This window comes from Phoxinus phoxinus (genome assembly GCF_949152265.1).
Source record: "Phoxinus phoxinus genome assembly, chromosome: 14".
Taxonomy (NCBI): Eukaryota; Metazoa; Chordata; class Actinopteri; order Cypriniformes; family Leuciscidae; genus Phoxinus; species Phoxinus phoxinus.
Window position 1 is genome coordinate 20455640 of NC_136889.1, and position 24446 is coordinate 20480085.

At 39.5% G+C, this 24446-nt stretch overlaps 1 protein-coding gene across 7 annotated transcripts in view; it reads right to left on the reverse strand.

Annotated features, from left to right (window-relative positions):
• Positions 1-311: 311 nt before the first annotated feature.
• map3k4 (mitogen-activated protein kinase kinase kinase 4) overlaps positions 312-24446 on the reverse strand; it is a 40933-nt gene continuing 16798 nt past the window's right edge. For 2 of the 7 annotated variants that reach the window (XM_079635214.1, XM_079635216.1), the window contains exons 3-27: positions 22865-24177; positions 20070-20327; positions 19385-19537; positions 18681-18838; positions 18081-18197; positions 17158-17257; positions 16092-16175; positions 15744-16013; positions 15378-15527; positions 14741-14902; positions 13173-13306; positions 12547-12625; positions 12387-12465; positions 12010-12109; positions 11517-11645; positions 7990-8090; positions 7825-7905; positions 6029-6220; positions 5876-5946; positions 3997-4113; positions 3752-3911; positions 3495-3617; positions 2354-2460; positions 1264-1443; positions 312-449 (exon numbers count right to left, since the gene is read on the reverse strand). In XM_079635214.1, coding sequence (XP_079491340.1) covers positions 429-449; positions 1264-1443; positions 2354-2460; positions 3495-3617; positions 3752-3911; positions 3997-4113; positions 5876-5946; positions 6029-6220; positions 7825-7905; positions 7990-8090; positions 11517-11645; positions 12010-12109; positions 12387-12465; positions 12547-12625; positions 13173-13306; positions 14741-14902; positions 15378-15527; positions 15744-16013; positions 16092-16175; positions 17158-17257; positions 18081-18197; positions 18681-18838; positions 19385-19537; positions 20070-20327; positions 22865-24177 — 4439 coding nt within the window. In that variant the 3' untranslated portion in view covers positions 312-428. The remainder of the gene's footprint in view (positions 450-1263; positions 1444-2353; positions 2461-3494; positions 3618-3751; positions 3912-3996; positions 4114-5875; positions 5947-6028; positions 6221-7824; positions 7906-7989; positions 8091-11516; positions 11646-12009; positions 12110-12386; positions 12466-12546; positions 12626-13172; positions 13307-14740; positions 14903-15377; positions 15528-15743; positions 16014-16091; positions 16176-17157; positions 17258-18080; positions 18198-18680; positions 18839-19384; positions 19538-20069; positions 20328-22864; positions 24178-24446) is intronic. The other 5 variants (XM_079635217.1, XM_079635215.1, XM_079635219.1 and 2 more) reach the window with 3 other exon arrangements.

Below are 24446 nucleotides of genomic sequence, written 5' to 3' on the forward strand. Positions count from 1 at the left end.
TGCTTTCTTCAGTGAACACTCATTGAAATTGTACATACAGTCAGTAAATGCCAAACTCTCCCTCCATCTCCCATTCTCTGATACTTTGTGCGGAGAACGTCCCTTGAATTAATGTACTTGGTCTCCTAACATGTATTCCCTGTGACTCATTCACCAAAAAAATGGCTATTAAACTTCAGCTTTACAATATGCTTTGTACAAAGAAAAACCCTAACCCTATTCTTACAGTATGTACATAACACACTCGTCCGAACGACATTTCCATCCCATTTGCTAATGTTACTGTACATGTAAGACTTGCCCTGCTTTAATGTCACAAGGGGTTCATATTGAGCAAGAGCGCGTCTGTTTTTCCTTCGTCTTTCCTCATGCCGTGTGAAGTAGTGCTAGCATTTTTGTAAACGTTAAGAGAATGCAGATCCTCCCCATCACTCTTCATCCGTGCAGACCTGCAATTGAAAAGATGTGAGAGTGACATGTTAGTGCCTTTTCTATCAACCTCACTCTAGCAGCCAATCAGGTGACAGCATGTGATGGATTGTCTAAGTAAATTAGTGATGACCTAAAATTATTTTTACACCCAAACCAAAATAAAATCATTAATTTGGCCAGAAACCAAAAGTACAATTTATTTAATTAACTCAAATCTGAGTTGCATATAAACATTTAAATTGCACACATGGCATTTTTTTAATTATATAAATGTTTCTTCTCCAATTCGTTGTTGAAATATGAACATTTAAATGGCTGTCATAATTTCGTTTCTTGCCAGATTTATAGCTTGTTATATTAAACAACATTTGAATTTTGTTATAAAATTGACAGAACTTTTCATATCAAAAGTAACAAAGTTTATTGTGATTATTGGATGGTAGGCGCGCTACAAATAATGTTTTTGAGAAGTTTTACTCAGGGATCGACTGAAAACAGCATAGACGGTAGTTCAAAATGAAGAATACGAGAAATCAACCTAGCTCTAGAATCCACAAAGCTTTCAGTCAATGATTTCGACCGAAATTTCAGTGCATCATTAAAGTAAATCACTGGTTTATTGCTCAAAATGAGCATTTTGTTTTGCCAGTGTTTGGCTTTATGCTTTTATGAGTGTGTAACATGGTGGATGTACCAGAAGAGCTGTTTGCATCTAATTTGAGTAACAGATTGGAAATTTGGCAAAAAGCAGTGCTTCACTTCCATCAAATGAGTGACCCCTTGAATCTGCTTAAGGATGAAAGCTGGGTGAGAGCGGGTTCATAGTCATACCTTGACAAAGGTGTGGTCCAACAGGGCACTGGCGGTCCATCGCCGCTTCGGTTCACTCTCCAGGCAATGGGACAGGAAGTCCTTACCCTCTGTGCTCAGCTTTTCAGGAATGGGCGGTTTGTGGCCCATTCCCACTTTATACATGATCTGGAAGTTATGCTCATATTCGTGCCAGGGTCTCTGAATTACACAATCAAACAGGAAGGAACATGAATTACTTAGTGACACGATATTTGTAGATGTGTTACAAGACGAATAAACTACAATACTGGTGAATATCCAAACTGAATCCTGTTTTGTCGTAATTGGTGAACATTTGATTAATTATGTTTCAGGAAGACCTTTCCAGCATTACTAGATTAGTTGTTTCAAGTTCAAGGTCAAAGTTTATTATGACCCCAAAGGTCGTTCAAAACCATTCAAAACTACTTGATAACCCAGTCTGCTTAATGCCAATAATCTTACTGCCTTGGTTGACAATGCCATTCAATGAGTTTCAATGTTTAACATTGAAATGACCATACCAACAGCACATAGAGAAGCAAAGTACAGATTCAATATAAGATTTATAGTACATGGTCACAAGAGTCCTACTGATATTAGAGAGCTTCTGAAGACTGTGTAACCATTGCTGGCCTTTTTGCATACTACTTCAACAACACTTATTACCAATGATAAACACGAGGTACTTGTAACTGCTAGCCCATTGACCTTTCTCTGGTTGATTGAGCCGGCAAAGGACTAGATCTAATATCCATTAACATATATCGATCTTTTTTACATTCACTTGCAAAAAGGCACTGTCACACAATGTCATAAAATCATTTACCACTGGATCATGACAATTCTCATCTTTAGTCAGCAAAATAACAATATCATCAGCAAATTTTAAAATGAACCTATCTGTGTGTTTGTTCACACAATCATTTCGCCATGTGTAGGCAAGCCCAAAAATGTCCTTTTTAGGATTTGACGAGAGGGTGTGTTTTCACAGTACATTATCCTCAAACCAGTTTGGGGAAATGCTGGTACGTGGATGAATAAAGAAAAAAACCAAACAAATATGGGCATGAAACATAGCAGGCTTTACCTTTCCAGTGACCATTTCTATGAGAACACAACCAAGGCTCCAGATATCAGCGGCACGACCATGACCTTCACCCTTTGCTCTTGTGATGACCTCAGGAGCCATGTATGCTAGGGGGGAAAACAATGTTTTTTGTGGTAATCATCACAATGCTACAGATGCCAGACAGTGTAATTTAAGTACTATTTATATACAATTATTTATTCATATTTTAAATTTGGTTAACATCAAGTTTGTCAATTACCGGTAATGTGCTTTTGTCATTTTAGTTTTTTCATATTTCTATTTAGCTTTATTTCAGTTGTAGTTTAAGTAATTGAAATTCAACATACTTTTTTTAAGAGTTAGTTGTCAAGGCAACATTTCTAGTTTTCATCTAATTTATATTTATTTTGTTTTAGCTTAATTTTATTTAACAAAATACAACCATTTGAAATAGATTTATAGGTTGACAGAGTTTGCATTTAAGCTGAACAGTATTTAACACTTAAATGTCTTTTTATATTTAATACAATTTCTACCATTTGTTGAACGTATTAATTTTACTAATACTACTAGTGATAAGTAAACTGTTGTTTTGTTAGTTAAACTATATTTTAAAAAAATGCATTAATTGAAATAAAGCTGAAAATAAAATAAAAGTTCAAGTTTATTACAAAAATTAAAATTTAAACAGAATTTTTAAAAACTAATAAAAATAAGAAAAGAACAGAATTAAAATAAAATAAAATGCTTGACCTAAATTTAAATATAAAAGCCTATTCAAAATATTAATAAATACTATAAACTTAACACTGTAAAGAAACTTTTGGAGACAGTGTAAAACTGTTCAAGACGTCCAGGAAGCATTTAGGTTAACCAAGTGACCTTTATCATGATATGATGCATCACCATGTACTGGTGAACACAAAAAAACGCATTAAAACTAGCAAAATCAGTGGACAAGACCGGAAGGTCAAAACCAGAAAGTCTAGACCGCCAGCATGCTTCCCGGCATGGCTTACAACAAAAAGTCTTTTGAGATCTTCAGTAACGAGTTTTGGTTTGCCAGGTGTGGCTTCAGGACACACCACACTCCCGGTTCAAAAAGTTTACCATGCCCTCTGGTGTTTAAACATGGAAACCACAACGTTGAGCCTCTCACCTGCGGTTCCCAGTGTGCTGTTCACCTCTCCAGGCATCGTCTGAGCATTGTTCTTTAGCTTCACTGAGCAGCCGAAGTCCCCTAGCTTTATTAAACCAGATGATGTGAGGAAGATATTGGCTCCTGGGGAGTAAAAGAAAAACAAAAATTAGTGATGCAATGAAATAAATTCTTAACTGACTAGCGAATATATACATCGGATTCTCTCATGAAGGATAGAGTAACTGAGGAAAGGAAATCTTGGCACAAATGAAGACCTTTAATGTCCCGGTGGACAATGCCGTGTTCGTGGAGCACGTTGATTGCCGTCGTGATCTGCTTGCTGTAGAGGCGGATGACGTGTTCCTGCAGACCCAGTCTAGACACTTCCTCCAGCGTCCCCTCGTCACAGTACTCCATAAAGATATACATCTCCTCCTGCAGGAGCAAACAACGGAATCAATGATGAATAAACAAAACTGTTAAGCAGACACTGACATGACACAAACACACACAATTTTACCCTGTGCAATTCAACACCAAAGTAGCGGACAAGGTTGGGATGTTTGATTCCTTCAAAGATCTTCAGCTCATCCGCCGTTTCCTTTATGGTTTTGTGGTCATTGGGCTGAAAGCGAATCTGGAAGAAAATTTAGTTACAGCTTACAAAGTGCTTATACCGCAGTGTGTCTAATATATAAATACATACACACACACACACATACACTGATAAGCCAAAACATTATGACCAGTCACAAGTGAAGCGAATATCGTTGATCATCTAACAAGGCCAGGGCCGGAGTGGGACTAATTTTCAGCCCTGGAGTTTCATGCCTTAGACCGGCCCACTTTAGTTCTCAACTGACTATATTAACATAATGTAATTAAACCCTCAGTATATAAATCTGCAATAGCGCACTGTTCTGTACAGCCTTGTAATTCATTGTATTTTTCAAAAATATAATTTTCTATTCAGTGCAATAGCCGTACACAGGGTTATATAAATTCAAAGGTCCCAAAAGTGATCTGGCTAGGGGGTTCGGGGGCATGTTATTTTTCTACTGTCATTGTCAAAGAACATAGACTATGTATATCTGTGTTAAATAGGAATCCATTGTAATAAAGTTATTCTCATTCTGGGCACAGTATGCAATAGGCTATTCCTCTACCTGCTCTCCTCAGAAAATAATAATAAAAAAAAAATAGTGGGGCAGCGCTGTGACTGGAGCCTATATAGGGAAAGCATTCAACCCAGTGCCATGACAACACCGGCCCTCCTGGCTAATAAAACAGACCGGCCCACCGGGAATTCTCCCGGTGCTCCCGATTAGCCAATCCGGGCCTGAACAAGGCCATATATTATAGTCTGAGTACATTCGATGGCAAGCAAACAATCAGTTCTCGTAATAAACATGTTGGATGCAGGAGAAATGGGCAGGAAAAAAGATCTGAGTGACTTTGACAAGGTCCAAATTGTTATGCCAAGGTGACTGGGTGAAAATACCTCTGAAACTGCAAGGGATTGTGTGTTGCTCTCAGTCAGCAGTGGTGAGAATTTACCAAAAGTGGTCCGAGGAGGGACAAACCACAAACCAGCGACGCATGAGAGCAACGAAGGCTATGACGTCTGGTCCGAGTCAACAGAAGGTCTACTGTGGCACGAGTCACAAAATTTTAATGATGGTTATGGGAGGAATGTGTCATAATACTGCTCTGTATCGGGGTGCGTAGCCGCAGACCAATCAGAGTGCCTATGATGACCCCAGTCTACCATCGAAAGCGCACACGATGGGCACATGAGTGTCGGAACTGGACCTTTTACATCATGTATGTGTACATGTACGCCGTTTACCTGGGGAAGTGATGGCACCAGGATGCACTGTGGGACGACGACAAGCCAGTGGAGGGGTGCGATAAAATTTGACACGTGCACCCTACCAAAACATTGTTTCAATGGTGTCAATGGTGTTCCCTGGTGGAAGTGGCTCTTTCAGCAGGAAAATGCACACTGCACACATTGTTCAAGAATAGTTTAAGGAACATGATGAGGGTTCAAGGTGTTGTCCTAGACTCCAAATCCCCCAGATCTCAAGCCAACCGAACATCAGTGGGATGTGATGGACGAACGAGATCCACCTTGGCTCCACCTTGCAACCTACAGAACTTGGAAGGATCTGCTGCTAATGTCTTGGTGCCAGATACCACAGCACACCTTCAGGGCTCTAGTAGAGTCCATGCCTCAGTGAGTTGGCGCTGTTTTGGCGGCACGCAGAGGACCAACAGCATTTGGCAGGTGGTCATAATGTGTTGGCTCATCGGTATATATATGAAATAAGATTTTGGTCATACCACCTACTCTGTCTTATGCAAAACCCATGAAATATCACAATTCAGGGACATACCTCCTTCATGGCCATCAGTTCACCAGAGTCCACATTGATGCATGTGTAAACCTTCCCATACTGCCCTTCGCCTATAACCAAAGAGAAAAAGTGTTAAGAAAATGCAACCAGAACGGCTTCTGCTTTGTAATGTTCATACTGATGACCACTCACCTATCTTGTTGCCTCTCTGCCATTTGAAGGTGACCTTGCGTAGGCCCACATGCATGACGTTATCGTAGGACTTTGGGGTGTTGCACACCTGTCCTATGATGTTTCGCTGTCTCATGAGCGCATAGTGCTTCTCGTCGAAGGTGCTTATGGAGCGCCAGACGGCCTCCATAGGGCTCTGACGTGCTGCCGTGTCTGTAGGAAAATATGAGCAGAGGTTGATATACTGAATATGCACATTATATTTGCAATAATAAATAAAAAATGCCGTTACAGCTAGAATCAGTCAATAAATGGTTTAAGCGATCACTCAAGTCTCAATGTGATATATTTCATGTATTAAAATATTTCACTTAAAATATAATCGACCGTTTAAAAGTTTAAGGCCAGTAAAATCTTTTAGTGTTTTTGAAAGAGGTTTCTAACTGTGCGTTCACACCGCCGGCGGCGAGAGTGTCAAATTGGCCGGAAGCCATTCATTTTCAATGAGAGCCGGCGGCGAGCTCCGGCGAGGGCGGTGCGTCTTGGACGGCGAGAGCGGCGAGAGCGGCGAGAAGAGTTGAAATTTGTCAACTTTATGGTAATAAGCTATGACGCGGTTCGGCGGCAACCAATCGTAATGTAGAAGTCCTCCGCCTGAGAGGATACCAGAGAACACAATACTGTAAACTTTGGTTCCGACCACATTAGTTCCTAAGCAAAATGGAGGAAAAGTTAATTATTTCTGTTGCGGGTTTCCCGTTATTGTACGACGTGTCCTTGTTTACATACAGGGACATTAATAAAAAGAACGACGAATGGAAAAAGGTGTCTGAAATTGTTGGTGTTTGGTTACTTTCACATTTAAAAGATTTGAATAGGTTAACTTATACCATACGTGTAGCCAGTATGCACAAAATATGATACTGATTTATGTTCAGTTCTTATTTGCTTTGCGGCTCCTTTAAATAAAGTTTTTTTTTAAATCAAATTTTAAATTCAGAATCCCCGAATCTCACGGCATCGATGGCAGGGCGGCGAGAGCGAATTTTGCCGCTCTCGCCGGCCGCGGTGTGAACGTACAGTTATGCTCAAACGGCTGTATTTAGCAGTAATATTGTGAAACATTATTACAATTGAAATATATGAATACATTTTAAAATGTAATTCATTCCTGTGGTGGTAAAGCTGAATGTTTCCTCCAGCATCATTACTCCAGTCTTCAGTGTCACATGATCCCTCAGAAATCATTCTAATCTGCTGATTTGGAGCTTAAAGGGGTGGTATAATGCCCCTTTTTACAATATGTAAAATAAGTCTGTGTTGTCCCACAGATCATTTTTTACAGCATGTTAAAATTGTCCCTTTTTGATAGTGAGCAAAAATGCATTGTTTCGTGTGTGTCCCTTTAAAGGCAAATGAGCTGCTGCTCCCGGCACAGAGGGCGGAGCTACAAGAGGTCTACAACAACTGAATGTTGTAACTTTGCAGATGTTATTTATGCTCAAACAGCAACAATACTCACTAACTAAAGTTAGGAAAGTGAAATCATAATCAACCACCCCTTTAAGTAACATTTCATGAATAGAAAGTAAAAAGAACATTTATAATACAACAAGAATTATATTCAAAATAAATGCATTTACTATCACTTTTGATCAAAACGATGCATCCTTGCTGAATAAAAATAATAATTTCTTCTTTTTTTTTTATGGTGAAAAACATACATGTATATTTAATGCATTTAACCCAGCCCTACTTTCGTCTATCATCTTGCATGACAGACTCATAATTATTATTATTTTTTTGACGTGTTCTACCTTTTGACTGGCTGATGAAGTTGCGGAGCTCCCAGCTGCGGCGGGCCGTACTGCTGGGGTCTCCTTTAGGATACGAGGGCTCTGGAGATACAAGAGAAAACTTACAGAATTAGTTGATTAAGCAAAACACTTTTTTTTACACAAAGTCAAGAAATGCATCAATACCTTCTCTGTCCTCTGTCGGGCTGGAGTGGCGACTGAGGGATTTAAAATGCAGCTCTGCCGCCACAGATGACAGTCGGTCGTTCTCATTTACACTGGAGCCCCTATGTGGCAGAAAACAGTTCAATGTTACATATAGTCACCACCTTCATTCAGAAAAGAACCCGGTTGAGACGCATTGCATGCAGCCAAATAAGTCAAATGAAACTTGTTAGATATGATGAGCATGCTTAAGTCTTACAGCAACACAACAGCGAATGGGAAAGCCAGCTCTAATAAAGCGCAGCAGTGTTAGGGTCACAAAATAAGCACTTTCAAACCATATACAACAACCTCTGCCTCTGATTTGAACAAAAGTTCATAAACAAGTTATCCGTCAAGCCGCACACCCTGGGTCAACATATTTTCTTGATCCTGGATCAACATTCCTGTCTGAAAATTTTATCCTAACCATATCCCTACCTCATAACCTAACCCTACCCATTAGTTACCCCTAAAATCAGAGGGAAATGATGTGAATAACACTGATGTAGAAGCACCCAATGCTGGTTGTAAGCCTACACTTGACATAAACTGTAAACTTGTCCCTCAAATCTGATTGGTTGATTGGAATGTTGTTCCAGGATCAAAAAAGACATTGATCCAGGAACACAATAAGTGTTTACAATTGGTGAAATCAGGTTCCTGTCATCGAGCTATTAAAGGAGAACTCCGGGCAATTTTTAAGTTAATCTTGATCGTTATACCTTTGTGAGTACTGTCTATAGAAAAAACCCCGAACCGGATTGGTGCTTGCAACACGGAGCTGCTACCGCTAATGCCCAGAGCTCCCACTCAGCTAAAACGGCAGTTATGGGGGCATATTCATAAAGAGTGTTTTTGTGCCTCTTAACAGACACAAAATGCAATTAAAATGTCTGTCCAACATGAACAGGGTCCTTACATAACAACAAGATGCGTTTAGCAACTTAGCCATTGTTTAAATCCACCTAAATAGTGTTTGAGACGGCTAGCTGTAGTCTCGCGCTGAAGTCCCTTGGGAACTCCCGTTGTAGCCGGGAAAAGGCATTGTTGACTGAAGAGTGTGAGGCTTGTTCTTCGTCTGTATACTCGGGTTCGAATAAATAAGGACGACTATCAAACTCAAAATCTTTTTTATTCTCCATAGTTACGTTACGAACCATTTCTTCTTCATTTGTGAGCAACTCCGATCATCACTCTTCACACACACGACGCTCCTCCCACCTGCACGCTTCTATTTACCTTTTTCCGGCTACAACGGGAGTTCCCACGGGACTTCAGCGCGAGACTACAGCTAGCCGTCTAAAACACTATTTAGGTGGATTTAAACAATGGCTAAGTTGCTAAACGCATCTTGTTGTCATGTAAGGACCCTGTTCATGTTGGACAGACATTTTAATTGCATTTTGTGTCTGTTAAGAGGCACAAAAACACTATTTATGAATATGCCCCCATAACTGCCGTTTTAGCTGAGTGGGAGCTCTGGGCATTAGCGGTAGCAGCTCCGTGTTGCAAGCACCAATCCGGTTCGGGGTTTTTTCTATAGACAGTACTCACAAAGGTATAACAAGATTAACTTAAAAATTGCCCGGAGTTCTCCTTTAAGGACCATTCGCAACAAGGACGATAACTATAATAGATAACTAAGTCTACTCCAGAAGAATTTCAATGAATTTAAGGTCTGGACTCAAAGATGATAATTCATGTGTGAAAACGATTGTCTCCCATGGTCTCCCAACCATTCTTTCACAATTTGAGACTGATGAATCTTGACATTGTTGTCATCCTGGAATATGGCCGTGATGTCTTTCGACATGGTAGTTTAATAAATTAAAAGCTTCAGACTGACATACACAGGCAGCGTATGCCAGAATCCTGAACTAGGATCAGACAATTTTACCTTTTTATATACTAATGAACAATCACACGTAGAGCTGAGGACTCTGAAATCTTTATACACTTGTTGGATCAATGTGTATCTTTGCTTTAACAATGCCCACTGATGGCAGCGGGACAGGGTGTTAAAGAGCCAATGATGCATGTTTCAACAGAGGCTAATTAATATGGAAGCGCTGGACATTGTGAAAGTTGCAAAGGTCATAGGTCGCTAAACATGTCATTAAAGCAAATCATCTGCTGAGGGCTCAAACAGCATTGAAGCTCACAGCAACGTTAAACTCAGACGATTACTGTGGGTTGATTGTACATCCAAACTGACTGGCAAGGAGTTTGAGGAGCAATACATCACTTTCATTTACTGAATTTAAATGTGTTCAACTTAAAGGGGTCATATCCTTTTTTCATTATTCTTTTACATTTTTTTATTATTCATTTTAAAGATGTTTGTTGTGTAATAATTCAGTCTTAAATCACAATTTCCCCCTTTCTCTAACCCTCAAGTGAATTAAACGGGTCATTCATTGCCAAGCTTTTTGCTCCATTTCCATGTGAATTGAAATACAGCTCTAATGCACTTGCACATGAACTGTGGGTTTGTTGTGTCTAATATAATTTGTGCTGCCTCATCCTGCAATAATGCAACACCTGCTTTACATTATGACATGGTAACAATTACTACAATTTTACTAAAGTAAAAATTATTAACAGTAGGTGCTACATACCAGTGTTATTTTAGTATCATTGATCCCATTATAGTTTTTATTAATATTTTGAATTCATTCTTTTGAATTTGAATTTTCAGTTTACCGGTTATTTGTGTTTTGAATAAAAGTGTTTTTTATTTTATTTTTAGTCTATATAATTGTATTACGTTTAGTTTAAGTTAATTTAGACAAGTTAAACTAGAAACGCTAGAATTGTATCTTTTTATATTTATCTCTAGTAAGTAACAATGTTTTTTTTTATGTTTTAGTTTACTATATTAACCCTGCTACACACAGCATAAGGTTTAGCGAACATTACCACATCCACAGAGCAAACGTTACTCTTAATGCCAGTTCCTCTAGTTTTTAATAATAATCTATAACATCCTATTTATCTATTATCTATTATCACACTGTAATTGTTCCGATTACCCAATAGGCATTGCTGACACGTACATTTAACCAGTCATTTTAATATATTGGGTTTCTGGCATAAAACGGTTTCTATTTGGGCTGTTTGTTTTAAAAATATATATATCTTTTTATATTGAGTTGTCATAACAGTTGTAACAGTACATAACTGTTGATCAAAGAAATTTGATTATAGATTATATATACCGGTATGACCCCTTTATCATCACAACATCCAGTGTAAAAACAGCATTACTCCGATGTTGCGTGCTTTTCTCGTGGACTTGGGTAAGAAAACTGAATATTTTCCAGATATAGATTTTCTGGTATCTATCATCTTGTTGTTAAATCTTCATAATACATTTCTGATTTTTGCCAATTCACTTATGAACCCAAAACCCACGAGAGATGCTGCTCTGACAAGGATGCAATGCTGAAGACCTTGAAAATGTTGCAGGGCTCCGTTTTGGGTTGAGAACGGGATGTCCTGACTACCTGATGTCATTGGGCACGCCGCCGGACGATTTGGTGGCGTGGCCGTGTTCCCCTGAGGGTAATAGAGGGGCGGGGCGTGGACCTGGGGGACACAACTGGGTACGCAGATCACACGGGAGACTCCGAGAGCTGTGATGGAAAAACAGACTGATGGCCTCAAGATTCTGCTTTGGGTGGTGTGTGCATGAGTGAAAGTGTTTATTATTAAAAAAAGGCAGAGCTTTACACATGTTCTATTGTCAGCATACAGACAAAACACACAACAACGCACACCCATATGAAGCTCTATGTTGTTTTTAGCACAGATTGTGGTTAAAGCATTATTACAAACTACAATATTAATAGAAGCGTGAGTCAATTAACTAAACCCTCCTCCAGATAAAAAAAAAACAAAAAACACAAGGGCATGCAAAGTAAGTACATATTCACAAGCATTATAACACCACTAGATTTACAAGATGTGCTACTGGTGAAGACCCAGAATGTAACCTACCTGAAGCCCTCGGCGTGAGCGGAAGGGATGAAGATGTATGGGTTTGGAGGATCACTATGGCAACGGGGGACTTTGACAGGTCGAGGGCTGTTTCGTGGGCCTGATGAAAGAGTTACATCAGATGTCATGATCAATTTGTTATACAAGAAAAACACATACAACGGTCAAGATAGGCAAGATATTTATTCCTACAAGAATACAGCACTTGAATATGTCAGTTCTGAAAGAGCTCAATTCAGTGTTCTTCCGTGTCTGTGAAACGTTCCCCTTTGCGCCTTCTTGCGCTTTCGTGACGAATTTGCGCCGTTTCATATAAATTACAGACACTGACAGCATAAACAGAAACCCTAAACACTGCAGGGGAAGAGAACACTTACCAAAGTACATACTGCTGACAGGACTGTGCGGTTTGCCGATAACATGCCCGATACATTCATTCATCAGGGCTTGCAGACTCTATAAGACATAATATTAATGATTTCAGACTCAAGTGCAATCCAAAACAGATATTAAAACAGCAGGACATGGATATCTCACCAGAAAGTCATCTTCTGGCAAGGCTGATATAAACGCAGCCTCAATCGCTTGAAGAAAATCAAAGCCCTGTGTCGCCCACCTAGAGAATTTTTTTAAATAGAATATCATTTCAAATAACATATGCAAGCATGCTACAAAGAACAAGGTGGAAATATAATTTATTGAGAAAACAGTTGGAAATGTTTACTTTGAACATTAGTATCTCTGTGAGATGAAACACTGGCTCTGCTCCAAAACTTAGTGAGCTTTCTATGATGCAGCATTTTAAGACAACATAGACACTTCCTAAGCAAAGGCTGATCCAAAAGGTAGGCAGCACAATAATGCAGGCTTCTAAGAGAACTATTTTAGCCAAATTCTAAGGAAACATTGCATGTTTCAGAAAATACAATCCTATAATGCAATCCTATAATGCATTGCAACAAACTCAAACATTCATTCCAAGATGGAGAAAAAAAGCGTCAAGTATCAAAAATAGATCGGTCTACAAAACTTACTCAATATTTGTGTGCTATTTTTTCTAGGCTTATCAGAACAAATTCAATTGAGAGTCAATTCCAAGTTAGAGCTCAATGACAGACTCCTCAAAAGGAAGCTACCTAGGAAGTAGACTGGAGGCTACTCACCTTGGGCGAGTGCCTCTTCCACTTTCACACTTTGTGAGGACAAAGTTCATCCACTTGCGGGCAAAAGCAATGTAGCGCTCCCCTATTCGTCGTCTGAACTCTCCAGACATCAGCCGAACAACCTCTTTATGGTACTGCAGGATGGCAAAAGAAAAGTGTTGAACAGATGGACTCAAGAAAACCCTTTATGTTGCTGTTTGAAAATTGGTCAGAGCTTTTGTTGAAGAACGAGCAAGGGGGAGATTTGAAGAAAGACGGTAGAAAGAGAGATGGCTGAGAGACATTACAAAAGAGAAAAGCTCATAAGAATATCACTGGAAAATTATCAGGAAAGAGCTTTAGGACCGTGTTAATATTAGAAAAGCTTTCCAGCGCTGGAGGAAGCTAAGCAGGAGGGCCTGAAAACAGACACGGAGGTTGCTTTGATTCCGCTCTGAGTAACATCGGGTTTGAGTTTCATTGTTTGTCTGGAGCTGCTGTGCTGTTGGCAACTAACAACGAACTCATGTTTGTTTTTACTCGTGTATGCGTTCATTTTTTGAGCTTCCTTGTCAGTCGTTCATCATCTTCTCTTTATTTTTCGTGAAGCATTATTTTATTGAGCTTCTACGATTAATATACATCCACTCTTGCATTGCGTGTGTAACGGAGGCCAGCTAGTGAGAGCAGTGCAGGTTTGACTGCCAGAGAATGCGGTGTTGACTGTTTAACGTCGTTGTTAGTGCACCCGCCTCGCATGCCAGTGATCGGGGTTCAAGAATGGCTCGGAGGTGGCCGGTTAGCATTGGAGGGTGATCTTTGGAGGCGGTGAAGGACGGTGTGTTTGTTTAGGTTGATCTCAAATATCAACAATGTTTTTCCTCGCAATTCCGAGTTTTTATCCCGCAATTCTGACGTTTTTTTGTGATATAAACTCACAAAAAAATCAGAATTGTGAGATGTTATAGGCTTAAATGTTATCTATGTAAAATGTTATAGGTTTAAATATTATTTCAGGCTGTAACTGTAGGGCTAATACATTATAACCTCATATGAACAGAATATGTGAAGATTCTGTTAAATCTACTGTTAACATTAAATGAATGCTTTAATAGTAGACTAATCATAACAGGTTTCATCAGTCCAGTCTGTCTTTTTTTAACGGCTTGCAACCATAAATGTCTGCGTTTCACTTTAAAGGACTTCTTTTTCATTCCGATTCTGACATTCAAAAGCACAACAAGACCTTTTTTCTCTGATTTGGTGGATCTCATGTTTTGTTACCAGTGTTTTTCTGCCACCACAATGCAAACGCAACTGCAGTGACATAACTGTGACGTCTGCTCCTAAATGGTCTATTGATTGGATTGTTATCGGCAGTGCACATGTCATCAGAGAAAATATGTCATTGCAAGGCCCTCCCCCTTGACATTAAAATTTTGCTTAAATATTATGTAGGGCACATGGGAAAAAAATCTATAATAAACACTGCAACATTCCATGAAAAAATTTTAAAAAATCATTTTGATTCCATGGTGCTGTGAAGCATTTCAAATAAAAATATAAACAGAAATCCATTGGACTCGGACCTCAAAAGCAAAGTTGTAGCCCTGAATCATGGCCTCTCTGTAATACTGCTGCAGTGTGGCCTTCTCCGTCTCCTCCACCTCAGCCTCAAACTCCGACATGAACATGTATTCCACACGGTCGATTGCAGTGTTGATCTTGATGCACAGCTGGAGAGCCTCATTCTGAAAGGACAGAAAATGTTCTTTAAATGAGCAGCTCAAACCAAATTTGCTTTGCAAACATCCGGTTTGCTGATGCATAGTTATGGGTTTTCATATCATCACATAACAACATTACTCGTGTCGTGTGTCTACGGAGCCAAACCGATCTTTGTGCTCTTTAAACCCGGGATTTCCATGTGTATTCGTATTGTGTGATAAGATTCAAGTGCATACTCCATTTGTTTGCTACATCAGCTTTAAGTGACACAGAATGAAACTCCTGCTCGATGTGATATGAAAGTGGGTCTCCAAAAACTCCAATGCTAGTCAGAAAACTGAGGTTGAGGAGATTCCCCCTTCCATATGTAACGCGCTTTGAGTGCAGAATAAAGCGCTATATAAATGTAGCAAATTAAGTACACATCAGCGGATGTGTCAGAAAACAAACTGGGACCACAAAATATAGTTTGTTTTTCTGGGGTTTGTTTTGCATCACCTTGAGTTGTTCCAGGGCGCAGACGATAAGCGGCTGGCTGGATGTCTGCTCTCGGCTGAGGGTGAGAATTTCTTCCATTGACAGCTGAAAAGCTTTGCGCTGTGTCATCAGGTGGGCCGACTGCATCACAACCAGCAAGAGATTGTCCACCTAGGAATAATATATGACAAATTAGACGCCGAAATCAACAGTTAAACTGAGAAGAGATAGATGTTTCTTTCTTCCAAAGACAGATAAAAAATACATAAATGTACACTACACTCTTTTTAATTTGTTATTCTGTTTTTCAGTATATATATTTTAAATGATTAAAATGTTTTCTTCTTTAAATTATATACTTTATAATGCATATTAAACAGGCTATACCTTCATGGCCCGTAACGTGTCCACAGTCTCCATCTGAGGCACCAGTTTGAGCACAGGGCCGTCCCACTCAGCCCAGACGCCATCGGCGGGTGAGTCCCCGACTCCGTGCTTGCTCATGAGCAGGTAGGCCTCGTCTTCTGAGATCTCGTCTGGCTCTTTCGAGCAGTCCTTTCCAGCTGCTGCATTTAACAGCTGCAAGATAACCAGCCGCTTCTCAATCAGATCAGAAGGGACAAACACCTGGAGCTCTTCCAATCCTGGGATTTGGACCTAAGGAAAGAGACATTCAAAGTTATTTAGCATCTGTCAATAGAAGCCTATCATTAATATAGAGAAACATGTTATTACTTTGACGTAATTCTTGGCCTTCAGAGCTTGGAGGAGAGAGGGTACTCCACTGGCTAGGCTGAATTCTGCAGCAATCTCAAGATCCTGAGTGGGAGTAAAGCAGAATATTAAAACTGTCCGTCACAGTGACATACCACAGTGTAAAGACAGGTGAAAGTGGGTCTTAGGGCCGTCGCGGTGAAGGAATTTCCTTTGCGGAAATTTTGAACGGTTTAATAGCGCGATATGCGGTATTATTATCGCCATTTATTTATTTAGATTTATTTGTTGCTATATAAATAAATGTTACGATGTTGTCAGCATGCACAAAAACAAGGATATTTTCAGTAACCAATGTAACCGAAACTAAACAGCGTCTCTGCGCATTGAAAGGATGTCACTCAGCGCGCAGAAACATTACGGCAACAGACTGTCTTTGAGTGAGTCATTAAACCGTTAATTCAACAAACACGTTCAAAAACGCTGATTCATTAAAAGATAGATGTAATGAAACAAGGTGTTAATTATTTTTTAACTTTGAGCTCCACTTTTCAAGGCTGACCAGCAATGCGTCGCATGGGTAACGCTGAAGCTGATGTTTTCACTTAATAGAGACGAATGCATTGATTCAATGAGTGACTCGCTGATTTTTTTCCCCCCGTGGCTTCCTTCCTTGTGGAATGCTGACCCCATTCATGGTAAATACCCTTAAACGATACGACAAATATTTCACTTTCCTTGGACACGGCAACCTTTTCACGAATATGACTTGACATCAAAGACAGACACAGGTAATCGCACACGGTCAGTCGATCTCTCTTATTCACTGTCTGTTTAGGCTTAAGTGCAAATCCCCAAAGCCTCTGTACAAATCACCATGATAAACAGTCTTGTTATCATTATTAACTTAATTAACATTCAATACACATGCACGAAGTTCCAAACAAGAAGGGTATAGCCTTATGAAAAAAGAGAAAACGCGAATATCGCAGTTGCTGTGGTTACTTGCATTCCTCTGCGGTTGACTTGTCTGTAGTGCGGTACTAAAATATTGCGGTTATCGCGACAGCCTTAGTGGTGAACTGACCTTACGCAGCATCTTGGCAAAGCCCAGCGCTTTAGACGCTCTTTCCCTGGCTTCATGGAAAAGCTCTTTGAGCGAGCGACTTGTCTCAATCACTGAACGCCTGCAGGGAAAGACAAAAACAGGGATAAATTATATAATAAAATAATATTTACAAAAATGTATTATCATTGGGGTATATATATATATATATATATATATATATATATATATAGATATATATATACACACACACTTATACACTACCAAAAGTTAGTTGTCAGTACGATTTTTCTATTATGCTCACCTGTATTTATTTGATCAAAAATACAGTAAATTTGTGAAATATTACAAATTATTTTCAAGTATATTAACATATCCTTAAAATATTTATTTTAAAATATAACATTCGATGGCAATTTTCAGCAGGCATTACTGCAGTCTTCAGTGTCACATGACTGAAAATGTTGGGAAAAAAAATGTTTATTATACATTTTGAAATCAGTTGTTTTAAAGAAAGTTTAAAAGTGCAGCTTTTATTTTAAATAGAAATCTTTCGTAACATTATAAAGGTCTTTAATGTCACTTTTGATCAAATTAATGTGTCCTTGCTGAACAAAATAATTTTCTTTAAAAAAATTAAAATCGTACTGACCCCAAAACTTTGAACAGTATATGAACTTCAGTATATGAAACAGGTCATCTGTGGGGGAACTACTTTTTTTGTGGAAGCAACCATAGATATTAAAACCTACATTTGAAAGGTGAAATGTTTGACACTAGCGGCACCAAAATAATTGTCTAATATTCTATTCTAACACTTCTGCCTATAACCGAACCCATGTTCAACAGATTTCAGATGAGACATATTTTTTCCTGTAATGAATACATCAGATTTGATAGTTGTTTTAATGCAGATTACTCCTCAGGTGTTCTCTCATACACACCTGATTTCATCTGAGGCAGTGCTATCATCTGCACACTCCCAGAACTCATTGCCACTCTTCTGAAGGCCCGCATCCAAAAAGTCTCCAGTGGATTTTAGCAGCATGCCAGCAATATCACTGAAAAATACAGGCATAAAGTGATGCTTTTGTGCACTTTACTTTCGATATGGCTGTTGATTTGCATCTAAGTTCCAACACAAGGATTAATCATTTTTCTTCATCAATAAAATACCATAGAAATTAGTTCTTTGAGTATCCTAGCAAACATAGTAGGTTATGTCTTAAAGTGAATGTAAACAGCTGAGAAAATGCTATTTTACATTTGACTACTTTATTGAATTTCTGTACCTGAAAACTAGATGCCTAAATAGCGCTATTGCATTTATTTGTGCTTTTGCTTGTAGTTTGATTACTTGTTCTTATTTTTATTTGACAGTAGTCCTTTTTTCCCCTGAACATAGCACATGCCAGACCGCGTGACCCTGAAACCGGACCGTGAGTAATTTGAACCATTACACCACTAATAGAAATGCTATTCTTTAAACACATCCATTGAGGAATGTAACTGAAACAGCAAGAGCACAGAGAGAACAGACTAACCAGAAGAGTTTCCCAGACTGGGCTTCTCCACCCCGGATGTATGGAGTGATAACTTTGGTGAAGTTCCACTCCTCCTCCAGCAGGTTCTTCAGGCTGTGGGAGGCTTGAGGCAGCTGCTGTAACATCTGGATCCAGCTGCGCATGTAGTCAAAGTACACCTGCATGCACAGACACACAGAATTCATTTTTCTGTCTGTTTAATTTTTCTATATCAAGCTCATCCAGATCACTGCTGTTCATGATGGAGATGTTGCTGGATTATTCTGAACAATACTTTATTTCAATAATCCACTATAGACAGTACATTTAAACATTCTACTAACTATAGTTAGTAAGCAAAGTTATTTGTTTGTAAGCAAACAGATCTCAGGGCCCATTGACTACCATAGTAGGGGGAAAAAATATTATGGTAGTCAATGGGGCCCAAGATCTGCTTAGTTAACATTCTTCCTTTGTGTTCAGCAGAACAAAGAAATGTATACAGGTTTGGAACAATTTGAGAGCGAGTAAACGACAGAATTTTTAATTTTTTAATATCTCTCTTTAATATCTGCTAACAATTTAATCTGATGGTCCCCCAACATACATTCTACTGACTACAAGTAACTTTTCACTTTCACAGTCACTTTGTCATGAATGTAAAAGTAATTGCACAAAAAAAAGTTGATAAATAAGATTACAACACTAGTCAGTCCAAATCCCACCTCTAGCATTTTATGGAGATCCTCCTCAAACTCGTCGATGTTGGTGTTAGTCTGCAGACCCTGGGGGTCAGTGACGACGCCTCGCAGCATGAACTGGTAGTACTGTTTCATCAGGAGCCCTCCTTTAAGAACCTCTTTACACTCACGCACCAACTACAATACACAAACACACAACTCAGCCATTGTTGTAGCCTCTATGAACCATTTCATGGGATTTCATTTAGTTATGGCGAATGTAAGAATAGTTTTTAAGAATTTAAGACGAGCACAATGTCCCCCAAGAAGCATCACAGATCAAAACAGCCATAAGTCATAATAATCAATAAATTAAAATCTACAAAAAAAAACATATGCAGGCTTTGCCAGTTGTATTGGTTGATAACCATGTCTACTAGACTAGAAGTCGTAGTTCCCCTTGTGTCAGGTCCAAAATCAATAGCTGTCAAGAGTCAATTAATAATCTATTGTCCACGGATAATATGCACACACACACACACACACACACACACACACACATACATATACATATATACATATATATATATATATATATATATTATAGTGCTGTCAATCAATTAAAAATAAATTAACCACAATTTTTTCTGTAATTAATTGTGATTTTAAATTTTACTGACAGCAAACTTTTGAAAGGCAGTGTATGTACAATATGTGTGTAAGTAATGACCTGCTTGATGCTGAGAAGGGACGGTTCCCCTGCAGGCCTTTGCTCAAGGCGCAGTTTTAGGCACTCGTGAATAACATTTAGCAGCACACGGCAAAGCACCAAGAAAGCCGGTCGGAACGAGGGCAGGTCCATATCCATTAGCTCCTTCCACGATACTCGTCCTGACCCCTCCTCCTCCTCTACCTGACCGGACACGTGACGAGATAGCTCTGGAAGGTAGTCACAGTGCTGCAAAGAATAACCCGGGACCGCTGACAACTAACAAGAACAAAGCAGAATATGGACATGGAAAACAGGAACAGAGAGAATAACATGAAAATTCAGTTATATGAACATAAAACAGTAACCACAAAATATTGCAGCAATACTGATAAGAGAAATAAGAAAAAAGAGAGAACACTGACATCCATCCAATAAAAGGAAGAGTTCATGCAAATATATATTATGTATTTATGCACTCACTCTCATGTTGTTCCAAACCCAAACAAAATTATTATTTTTTTCAATGTGAGGGAAACATTAGGTTAATAAATATTTTTTATGAATCTGTTGATCCCGTTTACAAAACCGATTAGGATGATTAATTAACAAATCCATTTCTCGAATTCAACTCAGTGACACAGTAGGGGTAAACAGCAAAAAGATAAATCAGTGAATTAGGGGTGGGCAATATTAACAAAATCTTATATCACAATAAGATTCATTTTATTACATTCAATTGATAAATATAACATTAATGCTATGTTTGCTGGAAACAAGGCTGTTTTGATGCCAAATTTTTTGATTAGATTGAATTTCATACAATTGAAATAAAATAAAAGAATAAAATTAAATATAAAACACTTCATAGTCTTCATTATATGAAATAAATATACATTAACTCATATTAAAGCTACAAAAGTCATTTTGTCAAGAGCAGAGAGTGATTTTCTCTTTGTCTTTTGTTTGATTAATATTAATATTCAGGACACAGACATCAGCAAGTATATTAGTCTCCTGTCACTTTAAGACCAAATGCACAGATCTAATATACTGACATTTTATCCCAAATGTTTACGTTAACTAAGACATAACCAACAGTTTACATTAAAGGTGGGGTAAGTGGTATTTGAAAACCCTAAAAAAAAAGTTGGTTTTATTTTTTCAGTTTGTTGACAGTCTGTAAAAGAAATTCTATATATCCTTATCATTTAACAACATATATTCTTTACTTCAATGAGCTTATTGTTTCTGCCTTAAATTAATACATTGTTTAAATGAATATATTGTTAGCTAACTGCGTGATTTGTATATGTACATTTCTGAAATGCATTACTGACAGTCACCTCTGATAACAGATCACTGTAAATTGTAATGTAGACATGAATTGTCATCTCTGCAGTATTGTGAACGTGTATAGAGAGAAATGCACCTTTCATTTGGATTATTACATAATCAGAGTATTAGTTTTCGGTTCTAATTGATTAGTTTAAAAGTAGACATTTCAAGCTTCTATAGGCATATTTCTCATGTCTGAGACAAGTATACTCTATGCTGAGTTTCGGTTCATTTGTGACGTGCTCCAGTTCTTCTTGCTGTCGAAGACAGAGCTACTTTCTCCTCTTAAGTTTATTTTGTGCACTGTCGAGTACTTCATCAGATTTGTCGTGTTGCCGGTCTTGACAGCAATCATTTTTGTCGCAAATATTGCAACTGTCTGTTGGCATCGAGGCTGGTGAAATGTAGCCACACTTTTGATATTTTCCACATCTTTTACATCTATGGTGGTTGGGACACTTACACAATACACACTACAGCCTCACATGTGAGCCACGTCTCTGTGGGCAACCGCATAAACTAGTGTTTTTCCTTGATGCCTCGCCACAGCCAACCATGCTGCATGAGTCACTAACGTTAACAAGATTAACCCCTTAGGTATCTATCGAAATTTGGTACCGAACGTCAGGCAATGTTTCGATACTCGATAGTATCGAGGCAATTCGGTCTGTATCTAAAAAGTATCGAACTCTATACCCAGCCCAAGTGATCGGGGTTCGAGGCTAAATCAAAGCAGGGTGGTTAGGATTGTTGTGAGAGTGTGAGGTCGGAGCAATGAAGAGAGGGATGTGTTTCTTTGGGTTGATTGATTCAAATATCAACATTGTCCAACAGATTTTTTGAAATACCACTTACCCAACCTTTAATACTCGCCAAGACGGTCAAGTGCAATAAACCGCCAAAAAATATTGCAAAAAATAAAACTGAAAAAATTCAGTGTGCTTTATGTGCACATTCTTCTGGTGTCTGAGAACCCAAGTACAAAATTTAGTTCTGTTTGTGTCTTGTGCTTGAAAGATTTAAAATTGCTTGAAGATTTAAACTGCCAAGGCTTAAATGGTACAGCACCTCAACATCACGTGAGTATAACCCCGATATAGACGATAATGCAAAATCTCTACCGGTGGTCAAATTTGTACTGGTTTATCATGTCTACCGGTATATCGCCCACCCCTACAGTGACCTTTATGGAACTTGAAGCTCCAATTCCCATTTAGCAATTGCATTAAAGAGCAACCAGTACAATTCCCCTTTTGTGCTCCACAGAAGCAAAAAAATCATACAGGTTTGGAACAAAATGAAGGTGAGGTAATGATGAAAGTATTCTCCTTTTGGGTTGAACTAATTCTTTAAAACAACTTCTCTCATTCTTTCCAAACTGCCATGAAGCCAAAAGGAACGTTTTCGAATTTTCCCCCGATATTCCACACATTTAGACCCAATGTAATGTCCTGGCAGCACCACAGTTGCTCTCTCACCTCTTGAGCCGGCATGTGACTCAACAGAGCAGTTCTGGACCTCTGCAGCGAGCGGTCCATCAGCTTGTGCAGTCTGAGGATCAGTTTACGCAGTCCCATCTGTTTAAGTGCCTTATCCACAAACGGCCTGTAAATGGCAGTGGGACAGTAGCAGGTCTCGTCGTCCCGTGGGAGAAACTCCTCCTCTGACATGAGGCGTGAAAACTTTGGCGTGAGGCAGGGCGACTGCTCCCCATCACTAGTCGCCTCACTCAAGGTCCTTTCCTCCCCGTCGTTGTCGGCGGTGAAGGTAGCCGTGGACTCCGTCTCATCCTCGTCATCCTCATTGCCGCGGGAACAGCGAGGAGAGGGGATCTCGAAGATGGGCCAGCCGATGCGGGAAAGGTCCCTGAGGCCCAGCACGGTGCCCATCACACGCAGCTTCTGGTTCAGGTCCTGAGTGATATTGAGCCACAAGCAGAGCGCCTGCACTCTGCCCTGGAAATCCCGAGCTGCGTACTTTTCGTAGTCCATCTGCAAGGTTTGCAGAGACGGGAACAGAGCCTCCACTGACTCCAACAGAGACATGACCCGTTTGACCTGATCGAAAGCTACTCGCTGCCTTTGCAGGTGCTCCCGGCACTCCAGTGCTGAAGAAAGAGGAGCAGCAGCGTCAATTTCTCCCCAGGACGTGGAACAAGTGCTAAAGCTAAACGGATCGTTCCTGCAGTTGGTTTCACCAGGACAAGAGTTGCTCTCCTCGACCGAGGCGTTGCTCTCAAGCCCGGCTAGGCTGCTATAATCCACTTTGAAGTGCAGAACCTCGTTGATGATGTCGGGTATGGCTTGGCGGGCAGTGTACAGGTACAGGTCCTGCTCCATGACGCTACGGCGGGCATGCCAGGCCTGCAACTCCAACCAGATGACCTCGTTGTTCTGGCCCATGAAGGCAGTGTTCTCCAGGCCTCGCTGCTCCTTCTCCTTCTTCTTGGATGACATGGAGGTGAGTTTAAGCAGCAGCCGCAGAGTCTCAAAGAACTTGAGACGGTCTGCCGGACAGTCTGTGCGTGAGGTCTGCCGGTGAGTGCGCACAGGCAGCATGCCCAGGCTCAGGTATGGCTTGCGGGGATCCATATTTCTAGAGCCGATGGTACTGGACTTGGACACCGAATCCAGCATGAAGGTGCCCTCGAACTTGCTGTCCCGCTCGTTGGAGCGCTGGTTGAAGCGCTGCTTCTTTTCCTGCTTGTAACTGTGCTCTTCAGGAGGTTCGGCTGATCTGGCTCCTTCACGTTCTCGTTGAGACAACGGGCTGGAGGAACACGGCTTCTCTGCTGATCAAAGAGATAAAAAAGTTGGTGACAGATGACCAAACACATTTATTACAATAAATCTTATTTCTATATCTACTTCATTTACTCTGCACTTTTTTTTTCTCTTCGTTTTTTTTTACAAGCAATACAATAGAACATTAATACAATTATAACATGCCATTTTATTTATTTATTTCATTATCAAATAATAATTAATATTTTTTTACTTTTACATCCCCTGTTTTATATACCAATATATCTGTGCATAGTGCAAAAACCTGATTATTGTT